Source organism: Grammomys surdaster, unplaced genomic scaffold (assembly GCF_004785775.1).
Source record: "Grammomys surdaster isolate TR1022 unplaced genomic scaffold, NIH_TR_1.0 146, whole genome shotgun sequence".
NCBI classification, from domain to species: Eukaryota; Metazoa; Chordata; class Mammalia; order Rodentia; family Muridae; genus Grammomys; species Grammomys surdaster.
Window position 1 is genome coordinate 9506300 of NW_021604604.1, and position 23381 is coordinate 9529680.

The following is a 23381-nucleotide window of genomic DNA, read 5'->3' on the forward strand; positions in this document are numbered from 1 at the left end:
CTGTCAGATAACAAGGTACCATCAAGCTGTACCCCAAGGCTTGCCTGGAAAAGTGCATAGCTGTCTCATGCCGCCCCACAAGCAGCTCTTAGAGCCTTGCTCAAAAGGTCAATCCAAAATAGCTTATGCCTGAAAGAAGGTAATTTCTCCTTCTTATCATAGCTTTAAGATAGTGTTCTTTTTCTTTTTTTTCTTTCTTTTCTTTTTTTTTTTAGTTTTCAGATATCTAATTGAGATAATTACATCATCTCTCCTTCTCTTTCCTACCTCCAAACCCTCTCCTGTATCCCTCTCTGCTCTCTTTCAAATTCACGGTCTTTTTCCAGTGAGTGTTGCTACATGCATATGTGTACATATACACATAAGCATACAAAGTTACATATACATTTACACATACATTCACATACGCCCATATGTGTATGTATTCCTAAATTTAACCTTTTCAGTTAATATAATGTTGCTTATATGTGTGTTTTCAGGGATGATCACTTGGTATCAGCTAACCAATTGCTGCTGTCTTCCTTAGGAAAGAGTATTTCTTCCACTCTCAGCACTCCTTGGCTGCCTGTAGCTTTCTGTGTAGGGTTGAAGCCTCCTGGTCTTTCTCTCATCCGCTTCGGAGTGTCTGCCGATGTCCTTGTTCAGCTCGTGTTGGCGAGTCTGTAAGGGTGTAGGCTCTGCCATTACAAACACAGACTCATAGCTGGAGCTTCTGGCTGTTATAATCTTTCCTCTTCTGAAATGATCCTTGAACCTTAGGTGTAGACGTTGTTTTGTAGATGTATCCATCAGGACTGGGCTTCACCACTCTGCATTTTGATTGGCTGGTTTTCGGTAATGGTCTCCATCTGTTGCAGAGAGAAGTTTCCTTGAAAAAGTGTGAGAATTACATTTATCTGTGGATATAAGGACACATTTATAGAGTGTAGTTATGGATTATGCTGGTTTAGTAAAGAGGTGGTTCTCCTCCAAGATCCATGACTTTACTAGCCCTGGGTGGTTGGCTAGGTTCCCAGTACTAGGCATGATTCCCCTCTTACTGAGTTGGTCCCAAGTCTAATTAGAGAGCTGTTGGTTACTGCCAAGGTCTGGGTGCTACAACTGTACTTTAGGGTTATAAGGCCATGTTAGTCACTGTTGTGGTTCATAGGCATAAGAGCTGGGTAGTGCTGTTGGTTGGTTCCCTCCTTTATAAACTCGCATGGCATCTTCTTGTCCATGAAAGCTTGTTCTTAGGGAGGAGGCTTTCAGATAAGTTTCAGCTCAGGATCCTATGGGTCCTGTGTCTAATGCACACAGTGTCTTCAGCAATAGAAATTCACTGTCAACCTCTAGAAGTCAACCAAGGACAGGAGCAACAGTCTATAATGAGGAGGTCTCTTACACAACCCTGCCCAACAACTTCTTTCATACCTGTTTTTTTTTATCAGGTGGTCTTTGGCTCTTGGAGGGAACATTGTCAGTTCAGATGAGGTTTTTTTTTTTTTTTTTAAGTATTCCTTAGAAACCGAATAGGGTAAGGAATTCTTTGGGCACTTGATAGACCTGACATCAAATCACACTACTCTCTTGCTTTGAGAGCATAAAAGTATTGTGCTTTCAGGAATCTTAATCTGGGTTCTCACCCGTAAAATAGGGAAGGAAAATATTAAGAATATGACTTATGTAAGCAAGAGCAAGTCTATTAAAGAGAGGAGCAAAGCTTCACCTATGTATGTGGCAACAGGAAACAAGGGCTGAGGAGATGGATAAGCGGGCACAGTGCCAGCCATGGGTGCAGGAGGACATGAGTTCAATTTCTTAGCACCCATGTAAAACCTGGCCATGGTGAGACAAGCCTATAATCCCAGCACTGGGGAAGCAGAGTCATGAATATCCCTGGGGTTTGCTGGCCATGCAGTCTAGCTGGGCTGAATTCATAAACTTCTGGTTTCATGATATCCTATCTGAGAATATAGGAAGATATCAACAGCCACTTCTGGACTACACACACACACACAGACACACACACACACTCATGCACACACATAGACACACACAGCTGCATGTACACAAGCTTGTATGAACAAGCACATATACACACAGTAAATGTTTTCATTACTTAGGTATATAGAACAAGAAGAATAAACAGCTGAGGGATATTCCATGAAAATAAGCAAGTGAGCATGTTAGGGATGCCCTGGTGAGGAGTTGGTCAACATGAAACAATGCTTACTGTGCTACTTTGGTGCAGAAAGTCTGTCCATACCCAAGTACACACCTAGAACTGTGCTGTCACTTTCTACCCTCTTAGTCAACATAAAACTAAGACTTTCCTGCAGCTTGACAGCTTTCAAAATTACAGTACACTGGTGTCAAGAAATCTCCATATTGTGGTTAATCCCCAGCCTCAGTGACCATAATAGTTCCGGGGAGTTCCATGTGTGTACTGTGTATGAATTGCTCACTGAAGCTCATATGGGGAGTCTGACTTTTATTCTTAGCAATATCTTAACTAAAGTAGCAAACTTTGCGTCCAACACAAATTGACTTTAGGATAGAGAAGAAAAAACAGTCAACTGGTCTACCATCTACTCGTAAGCTCATATGTCTCGGATTGGGCAATGCAGTTCGGAAATGGTGATGTGATGATCTGACAGGGAGTCGTGTGACGTCTTTCTTATTTTGAATTTTTAAATAGGTACAAGTAGAAACACAAAATTGAAATAATTCTACAGAGTGGGTTGTGAAGGAAAATTGATGAGAATTTTTTTCTAGTAGGCTGAGATTTTTGTCTAGTTTACTCAAATTGTATCAACTTACTGATGGCTCCTCCAGCTGTAGGGAGTGGTACTAATTTATCTTAGATGAATTAGTTGGCATCTTACTCATCCACTCTCTGCATTCTTTTCTCCTAAGTAGTAACTTAAGACTCAGCCTGGACATTTCCTGTCTTGCATCCTTCCCCAATCTTGGCCTTTTCCTTAACTTTTATGGCCTTTTTCTCCGTCTGCTCTGTTAACCAGGTTGGGACTTCCTCATCTGTCTCTGTTTTCTTTTCATTCAAATAACTTGCCACTGAACATTTGAATCTCTGATGTCTATCATATTTCTGCTCTGGATCCCTGGTCTCGGGATCCATCCAGCCCTATTTCAGACCACTCCATAGGTACTCCTTTTCACAACAATCTTGTCATGATCATCTAATACTAGGTGATTGATGTCTTCAGCGTTTCCCTCATCTGCTTCCAGGAGATCCAAATCTATTCAAATTCTTTCCTACATCTACATTTTTTCCAACTCTCCTGAAATTATCCAGAAACAACTTCTTCTTCTTCTTCTTCTTCTTCTTCTTCTTCTTCTTCTTCTTCTTCTTCTTTTTCTCTCTCTCTCTCTCTCTCTCTCTCTCTCTCTCTCTCTCTTATTTATATATACATACACACATATATATATATATATATATATATATATATATATATATATATATTTGTTTGATTGATTAGATTTTTCATTTTTTCTGTTTTTTGTTTTAACACAGTCTTCTCAGACGAGCCTTGAACTTGTTAGGTTAGCCCAGGCTGTCCAACACAAGATCCTCCTATTACACCCCCCCCCAAAGAAAACAGTGTTGGAATTTCAGGTATGTGTCACGGCATCCCACACTCTTCCCCTACACTTCAATTCTGTGTGGCATCAGCATCATGTTGTATTTTTTTTATCACCAATCTATGTCCTGAAAGTTCATATTTATAAAAAACCATTTATACACATATCTCGTCTGCTCTCTTTACCTTCGGGTTTCTCGAAAATCAACAATTGGTACTCGTGAGGTAGAGTTCCTGTTGTCTCAAACTTTCACCCCCAAGCCCTGCTTGCGCAAACTGTAAACTGCAGCATTTCTGACTTTGCCGTTCTTCACAACTTCACAGGATAGAGGTTTACTTCAAAATCATACACTGTGCCAGAGATGCCTTTGAGAAAGTCTGAAGAAAAGCTACAGAGTTTCTTAATTAGTATGTCAGGAAATAGGAGAGGAAGAGGGTTGTTATATTTCAATATCAAATCCCATTTGGAGAAGAAGAAACTCATTGACCCTAAAAATCCCTCAAGGATAGAGGTGACACCCAGATAATCACTCTCTTTTGCATGCTTGCATCCGAGCGGCGCAATTGTGGAAAACCAGTAAGTTCTCGTCCCACATGGAACACTGCTTCTCCAAAACAATGGCTTGAGGTGACATCCATGAAATTTAGATGGTCCTTAAACTTGCAACTGCTGTAGAAATCCAGCAAGCTCAACAGGCATCAGGCGCCTGACCGGTCCTGGACCACAAGCTCCGGCCTGCAGCCCTAGAATTAGCCGCTAGAGGGCGCCAAGAGCGCGCCGGCCCCGGCCCGGAGTTGGAGAGGGTCGAGCGCGGGATCTGCTTCTGCAAGTCCAGAGCCGCGGGGTCGGCGGGCCGCGCAGGACGAGAGGATTGTCACTGTGGACTCGCCGAGCTCACCGACCCGGGACACTGGCCTTTGGGGAGCGTCAGGCCTTCTACTCTGGGCTCCACGGCTCCCGATCCCGGGGGAGCAGCGTTCGGGGCGGAAGGCGATGTCTACGGGAACCCATTGCGGTCCCCCGGGGAACCGGGCACCTCCGTTCGCGCGTCTCTGTTGCGTCTCGGCCGCGCTGGGGATGCTGTTGTCCTCTGCGTCTCTGGCGTTCAACTTGGACGTGGACAAGCTCACCGTGTACAGTGGCCCAGAGGGCAGCTACTTTGGCTACTCACTGGACTTCTACATACCTGATGCGCGCACGTAAGTCACTGGGTTGGGTTGGTGGCGCGCTCCCCGGTCCTGTCTCTGTCCCTCAGCTGTCCCAGCTTCTAGGAGGAAAGGACGTCTGAGATTTCAGCTAACTGCCCACTCTGGGTTGGATTCTTCTCTCTGCCTGCCGCCAACATCTTTTTTTCCTGGCTTATGCTAGATAGATGTGGGTTCAAAGACAGGAGCATTATACAAAGCAGAGATTGGGACCGCACAGACTCTGGTCGATTTTAAAATAAGGACCACAACGCAGCCTGTTCCTACGGATCCCATAGCGCCTTAGGTTGCAGACAGTTGGGATCTGCCTTCCCCACCGTCTCCACCTACCTCCACCTAGACAGGCACAACCATTAGCAGCCTCTTCCAAAACCAGGTTTCTGGTGCTCATAGGCTTCCAAAGAGGAAATCAAGTTTGGCAGTCTTTCCATAGTAAATCTGTTTGTGCCTGCCGCTCCTGCAGCAGTTCGGTGGGCATGCTTCTACAGACTGGGCGCACAGGTTAATGATCCCTGAGGAGTGACTTTCTCCAACCTCTTTGCAGAACCAGTGTCTTGGTGGGGGCGCCCAAAGCCAACACTAGCCAGCCGGATATCGTAGAAGGGGGAGCTGTCTACTACTGTCCCTGGCCGGCAGAGAGGTCTGCACAGTGCAAGCAGATTCCGTTTGATACCACCAGTAAGTGATGCTATTCTGTAGTTAAAAAGAACCAGAGCCATTACCCGTGGCAACTCTGCGTTCTTTTCCCCCTCTTAATGTAAATCTGAGCTTTTGACTGCATCTGGTAACTTCTATTTCCCTACTGTTCAGAGGTGACCACTAGGGGGAGTGGGTACTTGGGACCAATAGAAAGTTACGACCTGTGGGGCTAGTGGGGCACACTCTTTTAATCCTCACACTTGGTTGGCAGAGGCAGGCTGGTCTCTGTGAGTTCAAGGCTGGCCAGAGTTACAACCTTACCTTCACTACAGAGAATTGGGCTGCTCCTCAAATACAGACCTGAAAAAAGACTCGCTTCAGAGTATTTGTAATTCTCTAGTTCCCAAGTCCGGAGGTGAGATTTGCCCTGCAGTAGATTCAAACTGCAACCTGGGGTGCTTGCCATTCTAATTTTTACAGAAAGAATTTTCTTTCAAAATACTGGACATTAGATGCAAAATACTACAGGCAGAGTGTGGATGGATTACATTCATTTTCAAAATCTCCAGACAGATGTTTCTTATTTAATTAAAAGGAAAATACATTTTAAACAATTCAGTCTGGTTATGTTTTGTCTGCTGTTTTGTTTCTTTGGGCCCTAAGAAAATAATTTAAAAGTACTGTTTTGAAACCATCATCACTCGGTGTTTTAACTCGTACCACCCAAATGTTAGCATTCAAATAATATATATTATCAGAGAGTAAATATCCTTTTTTTTCAAAGATGCAAATATGTCAGGTCAAATGATAGTGTGATGGGCAGTAAATTAAAATACCTTGTACATCATAACTGCTTTATGATATCATTCTTGCTTTCCCCATGGTCCCTGTGGTTATCTAGTTGTTCTGCATCTAGAATTTATATAAATGTCCATTTTCACAGAATTTTGAAAAATTGATTAGGTGATATGTACTCATGACTTTAATCTGTGTGATTTCTGTTGAAGGGGAAAATAATTTCAGGACTGTCAGTATGGAAATCATTTTAAAGAAAAAATATGCAATCTTTACCTTGAATTATGACCCAATTAGAAAAATGTTTCATAAAAGCACCTTTGAAATTATATTTCCGTACCCATCTATGGTCACACTGTCTTGTTTGTTATTTCATGAAATAGTTCGGTTATTCGAAGACAGATTTATAAACCTTTATTTTTATTTTTTTACATTCAAATTCAGCAACTGGAAATTTTAAGTTGTTTGTGAACAAAACAATAGAGTTTTAGATCTTTACTGATCTCTAGTTTCAGAATAATCTTCTGGGGCTGGGGCGATGGCTCAGTGGGTAAAGGGCTTGCTGAACAAACGAGGGCCTGAGTTGCAATCCACAGCACTCTATCAAAGCTAGGCATACTGGGGTGTGCCTGTGACCTCAGCACATGGGTGACTGGTAGACAAGAGCATTTAAGGAACTCTCTAGTCAGCTGACCTTAGCTAAAACACAGTGATCTTCAGGTTCCCTGAGAGGCCTCACTTCAAACAATAAGGCAATATTGATCAGGGAGAATGTAGCCTTACACTCTGGCTTCCACATATGCTACTTGGGCAAGCACATCTGCCCACATGTGTGCACACACAAAGACTTCATCTAAGGTTTGGTCATACAAGCATGAAATGAATACCATTTTAATTCTCTGAGCCAAATAACTCTTGTAAGGTTTATTTGTGTCTATCTCTGTGTGCACCCATTTGTTACATATGTGTGGTGCCCATGGAGGCAAGAAGAATGTGTTGAATCACATGATGTAGGAGCTGGGAACTGAACTCTCACCCTCTAGAAGAATAGCGTGCTCTCCTAAGACTTAGCCATCTCTCCAGCCACTAATCTGTCTTTTTAAAAGATCATTTAAATCCAAAACTTGAAACAGAAAGATACAATGTATTGTACTATTTGAATTTACATTCAAGGAAGGAAGCATTTAAATGATGAAATGGTTGGATTTTTTTCCCACTCAGTAGCGATGACTAGTAATACAAATGAGTTTAATAACGTTCTAGCACATTCTAGAGTGCATGACATCAGGATATAGTCAGCATTTTCTTTTCATTTGCTAAAAGAAGGATTGATATGTGCTATGATGAACGTCTTTTTAAGTGCCACGTTCGGTTGTTGTCATGATCCAATAGATAAAATCCAAAGAATCCAGGCATCAAACTGACTTTTAAATTAGCTTCTCCAGCTGAAGCTTTCCAGTTAAATTACAGTAGTTAAATCACAGTAGTTAATATTTTTCAACATTTGCTGTAAAACAATTGTTTGGGGCTTTAAGTTCACTTTTCTTTAGCAAACTAATGCTGAGAGATTGTGTTTGGATCTCCAGAATGGTCCACAGAATGCACTTAGCCCATACTGTAGTTGAACATTTCCAACAGAACAGAAAGGGAGTAAGCTAGGGCAAATTTGTCAATTACCTAAGTAGAAACACTATCAAGAAAAGACCTGTTTTACTTAGATGGTAAAGGGAACTGGCTTCTTTGTAGAAGAACATAGCGCGGGGTCTCAGCACACAGGCATGGGACTTACATTTTATAAATGTACACAGGATTTCTGATTTGATGTGTGTAGGTGTGTATCTATAAAGGGTAGTCATCAAACCCCACTCTTTGCACATACTAGGCAAATGCTGTGCTATTGAGCTACATCCCCAGCCTCTAGATATCTAGAGTTTTCTCTTGCTAGAAGTGCATCCAACTGTTCATCAGCCATAACCTTAGTACTCTGATAATTCATAAATGGAACATCATGAAGGACTGGAAAGGAAACAGTAATGGGTATTCCTGAAATAATTACATGAGATATTCCCCCCCCCTCTCAATCTCTCTCCCCACTCCCGTCTCTCTTTCTTGGTGTGTGTGTATGTGTGCCCCTCTCTCTCTTGGTGTCTGTGTGTGTGTCCCTCTCTCTCTTGGTGTGTGTGTGCCTATGTAAGTACACATGTGCATGTGTTTGTGTCTGTCTGGAGACCAGAGGCTGACTTTGGTTATCTTCTTCAGTCTCTCCCCACCTCCATATATTTGAGTTAGTATCCCTCACTGAACTCTGAGCTTCAAGATTTGACTCTCCTCCCTGGCCGGGGAGCCTCCTCTCAGGCCTTTACACTTACAAAGCAAGCACTTTCTTGACCAAGCCATCTCCTCAGCTCCAAGAACACTGTGATTATTCTTCCAAACGCAGTGAGGTAGGAAAAGCTGCATGGAGTTTCAGAGAAATGAAGGATTCAGGCTGGAATTAATACTTCAGTGACCTATGAAAGAGAGGCATCTCACTGAAAAAGAAGATAGAAATCTCTGGGAGAGAAAATATCCCTGTGTCAGCCAAGAGGGGGTACTGTGAGTCTAGAAACAGGTTTTTTTTTCCTATAAGGAATATGGGGGAGAAGTGGGTGTGGCCAGAAGCCTGGAACTCAGGTGTATGCGGCTGAGTAGTTGCTGCCGTTCCACACCTAATCAGTTATTCTGTTCACATGGCCCAGGAGAGGAGAATAGAGAGTAGCTGTAATTTGATGCAAGATGGGATCACGGGAGTCAGCGGAGCCGCCTTTTACTTAAGCGTCGACTTTGTGAACAGAGGGAATGCTAGAATACAGGCTGAATGTTGGCAACGGGCATCACCAACACTTGGTCTCATGGTCAGCACTGTAGACGCATAAACATGGCCGATGGATGCATAGTAGCTCCTTCGCGCTCATGTTCATCATTCCTAATCTCTCACACAAAACAACTACCCAAAACCCCGGCCATGAGTCAAGAAACCGGCCCCAAAGGTGCGGTCAAGACCAAACGACACAGTCTTGGGCTGCTTTCTCAATTCTTCCCATAAACGGGAGAAGCTGGTCTTGGAGTGCCAGTTCAGGGCTCAGGAGAGTCAACGAGCACCTTGCCTCCCTTTGTTCTATCCTCTGTCACCTGCCCACCACAGCTGGATCTGCAAATCCCAATGTCAAGAGGCTAAACTAAGAAGCAATCTTGGCAAGAGACTTGGAGAAACCAGAAATTTAGACGAGGCTTGTTCTTGGTGGAAATTATGGGTTGTAATGTCTCTGGTTTTTCTCTGTCTTTTTTCTCTCTTTCTTCCTTCCTTTCTTTCTCTCTTTCTTTCTTTTACTTTTACTTTTATTTTTTTTTAGTATAGAATAGAGTTTATTCAGGTCATGGAGAGGGAAGTTAAGAGAAAGGGGGGAGAGAAAGAAAGAGAAATAGAGGCTGGCCATGAGCACGTGGAGAGAGAGGGGGGAGGGGAATGGGAAGGGAAGAGGGAGAGGAAAAGAGGAGAGAGCAAGAGAACAAGAGAAGCATGTCTCTGGCTTTTTAAAGTTCCCACTGACTTTTTGTTTAGTGTCCCCAATAAGTTACTGCCTGAGTTTTCCTAGAATATTCCTAGGAATATGATGGCTTTTCTTGAGAAAAAAGGGGCTGTCACTTAGGGACAGAAGCAAGGTGGCATTCATGGAATGAGGTATAAAGTGTCAGGAATACATGTATACTATATTGCCATATACTTTCTGGTATAAAATATCAGGAATACATGTATACTGTGTTGCCATATATATTCTGGTATAGAGTGTCAGGAATCCAGGTATATTATGTTGTCATATACTCTCTGATATTCCTCTGTAACACTACCCACTATCTGCATCTTTCACTCTGCCTATTTTTCTCATTATAACTCAAGGTAAGATACTGAGAAAATATGATTTTTTTTTAAGGAAGCTGTTTCAACATGTCCCACCCCTGAGATGTCTACCATTCAGTGTTTTGCTGGTGTAACCCCTAACTATCCTCGGGTAGATACTGAAGAACCCATGTAACTTAGTCCCAGAACCTACCATAATTTATTTAAGACTAACTGCTTCCTTTTAAAGGTTACCTACTAACTTAATTCTTTTTTGTTAACTGATCATCGTTTTATTTTTACTTTATCAAAATAAACTTGGATTTCATTTCTCACTATATTGTGTGATAAATACAAAACTAGAGGAAGTTTTCAAAAGCCCAGGACTTCAAACGCATGAATATTATCAAATTCTGGTCCTTTCAAGTCCAGAAAGAGGGGGTTTTAAAAGAAGCACATGGTGATGGGGGAGGGGCAAGGAGTAGATAATTTCCCTGCTCTGTATAAAATCAAGTAGTTCCATAGAAGCGCTTCTCTCTTCCCCCTCCGTTTTACCAGTACTTCAATGGGACGGAATCCCTCCTGTTTGCTGACTCGATTTCTTTCCCTTTTGTCTCTGCACTGCGCCTCTGTCCTACAAAACTCAAAAGCTCGCATCTGCCTCGTGCATGTGAAGCTCCAAGGCTCATTTCTTCTTTTTCCTCCACTTTCCCGAGCGATTGTGAGGATGCCATCAGGATCGGTAGACTAGAATCCTTCCGGTCAAGGATGGATGAATGAAATCAATGTTTTCGGCTATGGGTCACGAAATTATAAATGGAGGAGCGCTGCAATGAGCACCATCCAGAAAATATTTGACGTTTTTTTAATTCCCAAGTGACAGACTTGGATTGGAAAACTAACTACATATGCTAATAACGATTGTCACAACAGCAGTTAAGGACAGAGGAAGTCGAATGGAATCCACTCATAGTCAGAGACGCATGTGACCGTGGAACATTTCTTTTCTTTTTTATGCTGGGATTGGCTTGGAAAATGGAATCCCTCGTTTGGTGGGAGCTGTCTCCTTTAATGTTGCCTTAATCCACAGCGCTAGCAGTTCTCAGCATCTGGCTGCCGTACCACACTGGGACTGGCTTGTTTTGTGATAGTGTGGGCTGTGCTGGTTTCCTTATGTGAGAGGTGGGAAACTTGTTGGCGACAGAGCCTTGCTTTTTCAGTCTCCCCCATCCCTCCCTCCCTCCCTCCTTCCTCCCATCCCTCCCTCCCCTACCCCTCCCACCCTTCCTCCACTCACCCCAGGTGGTGGTGGAGCAGAAAGAAAGGAAGATATAGGTCAAAGCTACTCAAGCAAATGATGGAAGGAAGACCTTGAATGTGATAAAACTCAGGAAGAGCAGAAGGCTGTACTCCAGGGAGCTCAAATGAAACCAAGAAGAGGGAGGGGAGGTACAGCAATGACCTTCTCCTTTGAAGGGGCCACAATGGAGCCAAGAGTGCTAGTGCACATGTAATCTTGGCTGCGTGGAAGCCTGGCGTTAGAATATGGACAATTCAGGGCCTCCTTGGGCTCTAGAGTAAGTCCAATTCCAGCCTGGACCACTGAGTGAGACCCAGCTTCAAAATGAAAAGACAAGGGAGGTGGAGAGAGAACTTAGTGGCAGAATGCTTGTCCAGTGCATAGGAAGCCCTAGGATCAACTCCCAATCCCTAGCTCAGCAAATGGATGAAAGTAAGGATGAAGAGGATGGGGATAATGGGACTAGGGCTATATATGATTGGCCGAGAGATTTCTTAACATGGGTGAGGCCCTGAGTTTGTTTTTCATCACCAAATAAATAAATAAATAAATAAATAAATAAAGTTTTATTATTCATAAATATATACAGATGAATATATAGATAGATAGATACATATAAAGATAGAAGGCAATATATATATATATAAATATAAATACATATGCAGAAGTAGTACTAGCCATATGCTAATTTTGTCTGACCAAGACTCATTCAGCTACCCCTCTACTTTTCCTATGAAAATTCCCAGATAGCTGGCCTCATAGAGACACCCACCCTGCATTCCTAAAGGAATCTCCATTGGCTCAGACTTTCCCACAACAAAAACAACTGGGCCTGATAGGAGAAGGGAGGAGGCATCAGACCCCACAGTGCTTAGCAACCAAGGAGAAGGAGGAAGCAATTAGAAAGAGGAAGCCCTTGGAACTCCAACCAGAAATAGGAAACAGATCTGCTCCACGGCTAGTTGAGTCGTATGAACACTAGGCGCCTGTTACTTAATCTGCAAAATTCTTTCAAGAAGCTGGAAGTCTGTGTGAGAGAGCAGGCTTCCAGGTTCTTGGCAAGAATACGCCAGGCAACAGATGCAGTGTTCTGTGAGAAATATTGGAAATAGTCTTGAAATTATTCTAAAAGAAGAAAACTGCACTTTGACATTTAAGTGGACTGGCTGAGGTGGGCGCTTGCGACAGCCCTGGGTAGCAAGTCCTGCATCCGTGATGAGGATGAGGAACATGGCAGACACAACAGCCACGTTTAGTACATTTAATTAAAAAAAATCTAATTTTTCAAAATTCAATTTCAGCATATGCTTACCAAAAACATGTGTAGTTGCATACAAGGTGTGTCTGTACAATGAGTCCTAAAATAGATTAGAAGTAATGCCAGTTGTAGGCCATGTTATAAGGAGATTTGAGATAGCCAAGCAAATTGTGATTCACTGATAAGTGGTTTATATTCAAAACATTCCACCTCTTACGCCAGTTCTGCACTGTTATGAAATGCAGACGGGCAGAGCTTGGAGGAATGTCACCAGACAGTCTCGGGGGGAGCACAGTTCAATCTCAGCCATGCAGAAAGGCCAGAATTGGGATCTCGGGTGTTAAATAGCAGCACCCCAGAGGTCTGTCAAGATGAGAAACATTTCTAGATCCACAAACATTGCCCAAAGTGATCCTTTGCCCCTTGGATTATTTTTGTAAAGATACGGTGTCTGCTGCAAAACTAGGGTCTTTCTTGAAATGAGCACTCCAAATGGGAAGAGCCAAGTTTAATGGAACAGCAGGGGTTGAATAGGGCAACATGGTGGGACTTTCTGCATCCTGGTTATTGTGATGCGTGTTTGACTAAATGTAATTGCTCAAATCCAGAGAAGTAGACAAGAGCAAATGTTCCTGTACGTAGCAACGGGTAAATTTTTAAATGAAAAAGAAAAAAGAGCCTGTTTGGAGAATACAAGAAAGTTGCATATTTAATATGATCCAGTTTGTTTCTATAACCATTGCTCTGAGCACATGGGCATTGAGATCCTTTCAGCTACAGCAACTTCTCATCTAATAAAACGGGAATCTGTGACAACACATGTTTTGCGTGATGAGTGCACACCATTTCTCCTGAGTGAGAGTGAAGATGTAGAACCATCTTTAGTAGTTATTTGATTTATAGAACTATCGTTGAGTAAGGTTGAGTAAGAATACATCTGTGCCATAAGGTGCCCTAACCTGGCATTACAGGACTTGTGGAACCTGAGTGTGGGACCCCTTGTCAGTAGTCACCAAGCTGAGCACCCACGTCAAGCACAGTATTTTACATATCAAAATGTGTGCAATTGCTCTGTAAGGCATTTACTTAGTAGCGTCAAGCTGATTTTTTCCCTATCTCTGGTTTGGCAGATAGGTGCAGATGCTTTATGATAGTATAAAAGACTCTATCAGTCTATAATGAGTCCCAGGACACACTGAGACTAGAGAAGAGGTAACAGCATTGCTACAGCATCCATTTACTGAAGAACCCTATAGGACCCATGCTGTACCCACTGTCCGATGCCCTATCTAGGAAGGGAGGCTCCTAATGGCCAGGCTGTAGATCCTTCAGCTGCATTCATTGCCACCTCCCAAAGCTCAGGCAGATGGTGCCCTTACATGCCAGCCTCTTGCCACATTGCTTAATTAACATCTTCCCGCTGCAACTTGGTGCTGCTTCTTTCTCTTCACACACATGCCTCAGTTCACTTTGGGTTCCTTTGTGGTCTCTTCCTTAACTGCCTAGAAAAACTTGCCTTATAGAGTTTTAAATAAAGCTTAGTGACAGTATACAGGCAGACCTTCTAGACCCTTGCATATGGTCACAAGAAGAGCTTTGGCTTTGCCTTAATAGGGAGTGCAAGGAAAAGCAGGGACAAGCTGAGAGGCTGAGAAAGAAGTGTATGGGTTTGTGCCTGAGCATTTATTTCAGCCTGAGTCGATCATCAGCTTCCTATTACTACCACAGAACAGTGGTACATACTCAAGAGGCTTTAAACAACACACACTGATTGCCAGAGAGCTCTGAAAGTCCAAGGCTAAAATTGGTCTCCCTGAGCTAAAATCAAGATCTTGGCAGAGCCATGTTCTTTCTGGAAGTGCTTGGGAAAAACAGCTTCCTTGACTTTCCCAGGCTGTAGCTTGCCCCTGTGCTCTGGCTGGTGGCCCTGCCCATTTTTTTAAAGCTCGCCATGATGGCCACATGCTTCTGCATGACTCTCCTCTGGGCTTCCTTTCCTGCTTTGCAGAAGTCATGTTATTACATTGGACTACGTTAACAAGCAGGAAACCCTGTCTGTCTTAAGGTCAGGTGACTAGAATCTGGATTAGACTTCAGACCCAGCTCTCGTTATTAGTTACTTAGAATTCATTTATAAGTGTGTAGATACATGAAGGTTATTATTTTTGCCCAACCCAAGTGGTCAATAGGACTTCACTGGGCTGGGATGATACTTCAGAAAGGGCCTAAGTTACATGAGGCTTATAAAGACATTTTAGAGTGTCATCCGGGTTAAAATCTGGAGGTGAATGACTATGGACAATAAAGAAAGGCTTGTGCTTAGAGAGTAGGGAAAGAGTAGAAAATTAGACCAGAGAGCCTTTTGAAGGCAAGATTGAGTCATGATCTTGAAGGTCCATGCTTCTGATTATATTTAATATGCTCTTGGGCATGCGTGTATGGACACACCACACACACACACACACACACACACAATTTAAAAAAAGAAGTAGGTTTAAAAAATATATAAACGTACCTCACAAAGGTTGGTAATTGGGTGCAACCAACCTTTTAACTATGGCCATTGGAGATACTACAATGGACACACAAAGGTGAAACATTTCATGAGATCCATCAAAACGTCATGGGAAACATGGTTTCTCAGAGTCCTCAACAACCTCTGCTTCATACCATTCCTACTTCCTCTTCCACAGTGACCCCTGAGCCAACTGGACTCATTGGGTGAAACTAACACTATGTGGAGTTGGGAGGAAGATCTGGAGGGCAATAGATCTGGGAGGTATGTAGGAGTGGATGTGATCAAAATACATTGTATACAAGTCTGAACTTAAATCCTCAAATTTAAAAACAACACCTCCATGGGGCACCTCTGAATGCACAGTTATCCAAAGAGCTGAGATTAGTAGACCTTATATGTTTCACAAATACAAACATACAAAGGATCATCTCCTGAGGAAACATGGATGTTTTTAAGTACATGCACAATGCACACAAAGTAAATCAACATTGTGCTAATGCAATTTCATGGAGTCAAATGAGGAAAAATACATGAAGTGAACCAGAACCTTCCAAATCTTTCTAAAAGCCTGGGGCCATTTGGATACAGTACTTGCCCCTGGAAACACACTCAAAATAATGCCTTAGCAGGCTTCCGTGTTTTCGTTCTGCTGGATGTGATGCAGCCATCCTGTATGCAGCCAAACACTCTAATGTCTTTCCTAGAACTTGACTTTCCTTCCTGCCTCTTCCCCTTCAGAGGGAACTGTGGTTAGGAAAGTTTTGGGGCTCAATATTTGGGATTGTAATCTTTCAGGACTGTGATTTCAGGGATTTTAGATTCTAGGCACTATAAACCTTATGGATTTTGACCTTTCAGAATCTAAACACTTAATATTATGACATGGGATTGTGCCTTTCAAGATTCTGACCAGCACTAAATTCTATGGAACTTTCATAGCCAGGGTTGAGATCTGGGGTTTTGATACTAAAAGAAATGCACAGCCAATGGGGGAGTTTTGAGTAAGAAGTAAGATTGTTTGAATTATGTTTTATTTTAAAGGAAAAGCTGAGCTTTTTGGATAAAGAATATATTATCCAGAACAGAACAGAATACAAGCCAAAACAGAAGCCAAGAGGATAAGGCAGGGGCAGCTTACCACTGTGCAAGGATAGAAATACAGCTTGACATGGATAGGAGCGATGGGGAGCGAGAGATGGGTGGGGCTGGACTTCACATGTCAGTTAAAAGGATCTAGTTCTGGATCAATGTGAAGAAGGAGGAAGAGTTTGACTTTAGCTCGCAGAGTAAGCAGACTGAGAGTGAACACTGGGAACGGAGTATGCATTGGAAGAAATAGCAAGAGTTGAATCCAGATATGTGAAATTTGAGATGCTTATTAGACCTCCAAATGGATGTCAAATGGGCTGTTGGATAAATAGACCCAGGCCTTGTGCAAGATGCCTGGGATTTTAAATTTGGAAGCTGTGTGTAGATGATATTTAAGACAATGGCTTACTTACGGGGCATATGCTAACCAAGCATAGAGTGGCAAAGTGAGCAAATAGAAAAGAAGCAGTCTCCAGATTAAAACTGAGACCCAGAGCAAACCAATCTCCAGAGAAGGGTGGGGTCCAAAGGAGAGTGTGTAAGGCACAGAGAGCCCTGTTAGATGAAAGTCAGGATGTCAGCAAAATGTGATGAGGAATGAAAAGATTTGTTTTGGTAACTGAAAGTTGTGCATTTGGTTTTAAAAAGTAGTTTCAAGGGAATGTGTCAGAACAGACTGGGAACAGATGATGAGAGAGGGCAAATGTGCAAAGCTATATGTAGAATTCGGAAATTTTAATAATCCGGTAGCTACCATGTCGTGGTTGCAATATGATGGAAATTAACCAGAGGGAATGAAAAGAAACAATGTTGACTGAAAGAGAGAGTGATGCACGTTAAGTGGGAATGGATGGGGCTCTAAAATAAACAGAAGGTCTAGCCTTGGAGGATCATGAAGGGAAGACTGCTCATCCTTAGCCCTGGGTAGAAAGGTAGAAGAAGCAAACATCTGCAAGTAGCTGATGCATTATGGGAGGCAGGAAGAAAGTGACCTTTAACCGCATTTTGTCTTCAGATTTTATCAGTGAAACAAAAAGCAAAGCCATCAGATGAGAATGAGGAGGCAGAGAAGACTGGGAGGAGAGGGAAACATAGATATCGTGAATACAGAACATATTGAGTATTGAAGTAACAACATGCCCAGGCAATAGATACACAACCTTTTCTGTATGCATTTGTTGAGTGAGTGTACCTTTGCCTCCACTCACCCCATAACATGGCTGTAACTGGATGGGGTAGAACTTAAGAAAAATCTCCCAGAGGACAACACCATCTTGGAGATTACTCTTCCAAAGTATAAACTGCAGACAAAGAAGTCCTGGATTCTGTGGTGCCTATTTGAACAACATCAGGAAGAGTTATTTTTTAAAATTCATATGAGGTGGGGGGAAGGTGCCTTCTGCACAAACCTGGCAACCTGAGGTGAACCCCTGGGACCCACAAAAATGTGGAAGGAGAGAATCAACTCCAGTAAACTGTCCTCAGACCTCCACATGTACTGTAGTTTATGCACACCCATGTGCACAGGCACACACAAACAATCTATGTAAAAATGTAATTGCATGAACTATTTCCTTAGTTGAATGGCTGGGGCCATTTTTACTTCATTGTCTTCTAACAAAGAAGATAGAATTCTAAGGACTAGTCAACCCAGCAACAGGATGGTAGCTAAAATATATTCTCAAGTGCTACCAAGAGATGTTAGTTTACACAGCCCTTATTCTGAAACCCAATCAGATACTGTATTTAAAGCATTCTTTTGAGGTCATATTGAAGACATCTTTATCAACTAGTGACTTCCTGAGATTCCTTTTCATTAATTTATGCAAATAAATGATTAAGAACTAAATAGACAGATTCTGTGGCTTTGAAAAATATAAGCCATATTGGAAGTTCATATTAGGGTTTTAAAGCTGGACCTATACCCAAGGCATATGATCAAGAAAGCCTTGGGAGGGAGAGAATTCTAAGACAAAGAGAAAATCTAGAAGAGGGGCTTGAGGGAGAATGAACATTTAAAAACTCAAGGAGTTAAACTAAAGTCACAGGGTTAGAAATGACAAAAATGATCCTGGCAAGATGGCAGGCTCTTTATGGCTGGCTTTTCGGTGGAGAAACATCTCTGCCATTGGGGTGGAGAATGAATTTGAAGGTGGCAAGGTTGAGCAAGAGGAGCCATGTTAGCAGCTGAAGCTGAGGAGTACAGTAGCTGCCATGAGGAATGATGTCTAAGAGGCAGAAAGAGATGCAACAACTTGAGATTTGAGAGAGATTAAGAGAACCAACCAGCAGAAAGTGATGATGGAATGGAATTGTGGATCATGGGGTTGATGGTTTTTGAGGATGTAGTCCAGGCTCCTGACTTGGTTAACAGGCTTGCCTCATATCACAGAAAACTAATAAATTAAAAAAAAAACATGACCAGTGCATTGAAGTTTTATTCTAAGGTGTCCTAATAGCAGGGAATGAAAAAGAATTTAAGGATGCAGAAAGATTTCATATTTGATTGGAATATGTACATTTTCTAAGTCAAGGAAAGCTTATATCAGAGGAAAGGATGTAGAGAGACATCTGAAGAGTGATGTGTGTGTGTGTGTGTGTGTGTGTGTGTGTGTGTGTTCACATACATGTGCATAAGTAAGAGAGAAAACTAACCCAGCCAATGTGAGTATAGCAAAGTGATTTGTCAAAGCTGAGATTAAATTGATGGTTTTTATCACTTCAGACCAACCGCAGACAAGTCTGCCTCTCAGCCTATGCGCCACACTTGGGAGTTGCTTTTGTCCTTGTTTCTAAGATGATCTACATATAGGTGGCTTATGATTTCTCCTGGGGAGATCATGGGTTGTTTGTTTCTTTCTAATTTCTCGTTTCTCTGGTGGCACCATATAAATCAGCAGAATTCCCGCCCTCCAAAATAGCTCACATGGTCTCAACAAAAGTCCATATGTATTTGGAGAACAAACTTTACAAAAAAATTTAGTTAAGTTACATATGAAAAACATTTCAAATATTATTATATGGTGTAGAAAACTCATTCATTTTTATTGCTAAACAAAACTCTAAATAGCACTGGTTAGCTACTATGGTTATTCAGAACAAGAAGCTGGGAATGTGTTCTCTATTCTTTGGGAGATGATTTCGATATGGAAATAATTATAGAAAAATTATGTTCTCATCCAGGGCAGGAAAATATATAATAGGAATTATTGTAATATAATCTTTACGATGGCTTTCCCAAACCCATACAGATGAAAATTATTATTTAAACTCTGAAAGCTCAAATTTGTCTCAGTTAAGCATCTTAATATTTCGTTACATATGGAGAAAAACACTAAAATTGTGGTTTTGACAAATGAATTTCAAAGTTTCACAATTTTCAGAATGGCATAATTTATTTTTTCTGTTCTCAGATTGTGAACGGCTGAATGAGCTTACCATGATGAGCAGAAAGTACATCCAGGAAACTGGAGTGTAATGTCCTCTCTGCTGCAGTGTGATAGAACTCAACCTTCAGGCACCCTTCTCTAGCTTTTTAACTTAACATTTACTGATTATTTGTTAATTTCACATCGTGCACCTATCCCACTTGTCTACCCATTCCTTCATACCCATCCTCCACCCTTGCAACCTCTCCTCCTAAAGGAAAAACATCTCACTGTGGAAGCTGCAGTGTGTCACAGTGTGTCTGTCCCACGGGATTCCCTTTGTCCACACTTCTTCACTTGCAGATGTTCATTGCACTGAGTCATTTGTCTGGTTCGAGGCCTCTGGCTCCTGCTACACTATCAATGCTGGATCCTCACTGGGACTCCCCTCAGACATCCTGTTGTTGTCTTGTGTCATGGAACTCCTGCAGCTTGAGATCTGTAGGACAGGCTCCTTCACAAATTCCAGCAGTTCATAGGTAGAGTGGATGTTGGGGTAGACCAGCTTAAAACCCTGGGTGGTAGCTGAGCTGGTCATGTCACCAGCTCTCCTGTGCCTGCATGACCAGGGTGAGGCTCTTTAGCACTGCCCAGGCTAGCTCACCCAATGAGACAGCCAGCAGAGGGTAGGGTCAGCTCTTCTGCTCTCAAGCCCACTCCAGCAGGGCCAGCTCTATTGTGCTGCCCAGGCAAGGTAAAGGGCCCACTCTCCTGAGTGCTGCAGCTGGTAAAAGGCAGGGCCAGCTCTCAAGAGCTTACCCTCAAGGCCAGCTCTTCTGCCTGCTGTAGGCAGCAAGGGGCAAGGAAGGGATATGAAGTTACCAAGAAAGAAAGAACGAGAGAGGGAGAGGGAAGGAGAGGGAGGGAGGGAGGAAGGGAAGGAGGGAGGGAGGGAGGGAGGGAGGAAGGGAGGGAAGGAGAGAGGGGAGAAGAAAAGAGGTAGGGGGAAGGAAGAAAAGAAAGAAAGAGAGAGAAAAGAAGGAAGGAAGGAAGGAAAGAAAGAAAGAAAGAAAGAAAGAAAGAAAGAAAGAAAGAAAGAAAGAAAGAGAGAGAGAGAGAGAAAGAAAGAGAAAGAGAGAGAAAGGAGGGAAAGAAGAAAACAAACACATGGCCCATCCTTGTCACAAAAGAACCAATCAAGTATCTCTCTTGTCATTGATAATAACTCTAAGGTGACAAATTGTCTTCTAACCAGATATAAAGCATTTCCCAGATCTTCCATTCTCCCCAGACTATGAAATAATCCCATTGACAAATAACAGAGAAAATACTTCAAGCTGCTGTTAACAACATCGCTTAGTTCCCATCACTAAGATCCACAGAGAAGGAAGCTGCTTGCAAAACACTTCATTGTTTGAAAATTTTAAAATAATCTACAAATTTTCAACTTAAAAAGAGAATTTATAACCTCGTATATTCACTTGGTGTTGGCATAGAACTTAGAGGCTTGTGCATACTAGGAAAACACTCCTATGATGAGATCCAAAACCAGCCCTTTTGTTGTTTGTTTGTTATTTTAGGACAGGGTCTCACTAATTAGCCCAGGCTAGCCTCAAACTGGTTAATGCTCCTGCCTTTGTCACCCAAGTGTAAGGATTGCAGGCATGAGCCATCCTACCCTCCACTTACAAACAGGTTTTAAGAAAATTACTTAGAGAAGTTGGAAATAAGAAGGATCAGTGTGTGTGTGTGTGTGTGTGTGTGTGTGTGTGTGTGTGTGTGTAACTCAGTGGGGGATAGGAGCTACCAGACTAGAAAGGAAGCCTCACATGTGGAGATCAGACAGACCCTATATCCTCTGATGTGAAGACCAGGGTGTGGGGACTCAATCTGTTAGGCAAAGGAAGCATTTCACTCACACTACATGCGTGTTTGCACATTTGTGTACGTATCTACTGATGTAGGGTGTACATATATGAGGTAAGTCACCAATTTCAGTTAGCAGATTATCCAGTCAGAATAAAACATCTCTTGAACATCAGAGGCAGAAATGAGTCAGTGAAATTTATTTAAACACTGGATCTCTCAACAGCCAAGCATGGAGCCCCAGGGCTTTCTTTATCACTTTTCCATGGGGAATTGAGAGTAATCCATTTGAGACTTTAATTTTCTCTGACATAAAACCTGACCCACGTCCTTTTCTTGGGTTTGTTTCTTTTAGATAAAGGATCATCCGACACCATCATTTTATCTTGACCTTTATGTATGAATCTTTTTTGGTCTCACAAGCATAGCTTCAACTTAAAGGCAACTTTTACAGCACATTTGTTGATGATCAAGATTTAAACATTTAAAGATTTCTTTCCCTCTTTTCTTGATCAAAACTGTCTGGACAGCTCCCACAACAGCTTGAAGAAAGCCCCTGAGGCGACAGGCTTGGAAGTGATGACCGAAAACTAGAGCCAAACTTACTGTTTTTCCAAAATGAGGTCGAGAGTTTTATAAATAGTTTCCCAAAGTTATTCTGTCTGCCAAAGTGTTTGGCCACACCTGTGTGGTCTCAGCCTTTCCCACCCCTCCACTGGTGATCTAGTCTCACTCCTTCAATTCTTCTCATTTCACTAAACAGACTAGAGAACTCTGCAGTGTGTGCACCACCTCCTACCCTGCTCCTGCTCCCAAGCATGCATTCCCTCCCGCCCCCTGCCCTCCCAAAAAACCTAAAGCTGGCAGGCTTGCCACACACTAGGATCAGGACCCAGACTGCCCAGACATACCAGCTTAAGGGGGATCATTCACAGCCCAGAAAATACAACAGGCCAAAAGGTTGCTGTTTGCTGACAGAAATCTGTATTTCTCAGGTTGGCTTCGTGTCTTCTCAGGGTATCTTCAGGTTTATCTACACCTCTGAGTTATAGAAGTGTATTAAAGGAAATATAAAGGGTGAATCAATCTCTCTCTCCTCTCTCTCTCCCCCCTCTCTCCATCTTTCCCTTCTTCCTTCTCTCTCCCCTTCTCTTTTCCTATTTCCCTCCCTCCCTTCTTCTCTATTTCCTTCCCTTCCTTCCTCTCCAGCATGCACACATTTACTTTTTCAACAACAATAAAGTTGGCCTGAATAATTTATCCTGGGAAACTTCTGAATGAATGCATGGAAACTGGACCATTCATTCAATAAACACTTATGGACAATTTGCAGGATGCTGTGAATTATTCCAGAAGTGGACACTGCAGAGGAGAGACGGGATGTCTCTATGCATGGAATTAATGTATTTTATCAAGGGAAAGCCAATACATGTGAAGACTAACATACTGTTATCTCAGACAGCAGTCAGTGCTATAAAAAAAGGTACAAAGGATGACAAGATGGTCTCAGAGTCAGGTGACTTAGGAACTGTGTATGTTGGGGCGGTAGGTGTTTTAACCTCCACCTGAGCAATGAAGAGGACAGCGCTCTCAGGCCTGAATATCACAGTAGGTAGAACATTTCAGAAAACAGGAAGAGCAACAGCAGTAGGGGAGTCTTAAAGGCTGAGTGTGTTCACAGGACAGATCATCACTGTGTCTTCCTCTTAACAAACCCCACAAACTGAGAGTGTTTGAGGCAACAGGGAGGCTATGTTGCCCCTGGGATAAGGAGTGTTTTGTTTGTTTGTTTTTCTCCTCCTCCTTCTCCTCGGGCGGGGCCCCGCCCCCTCCCCCTCCGCCTCCTCCTCCTCCTCCTCCTCCTCCTCCTCCTCCTCCTCT

At 42.5% G+C, this 23381-nt stretch overlaps 1 protein-coding gene across 1 annotated transcript in view; it reads left to right on the plus strand.

Annotated features, from left to right (window-relative positions):
• The first annotated feature begins 4422 nt into the window (after positions 1-4422).
• Positions 4423-23381, plus strand: part of Itga8 (integrin subunit alpha 8) — a 178437-nt gene continuing 159478 nt past the window's right edge. The window contains exons 1-2 of the mRNA XM_028764938.1: positions 4423-4784; positions 5335-5468. Coding sequence (XP_028620771.1) covers positions 4579-4784; positions 5335-5468 — 340 coding nt within the window. The 5' untranslated portion in view covers positions 4423-4578. The remainder of the gene's footprint in view (positions 4785-5334; positions 5469-23381) is intronic.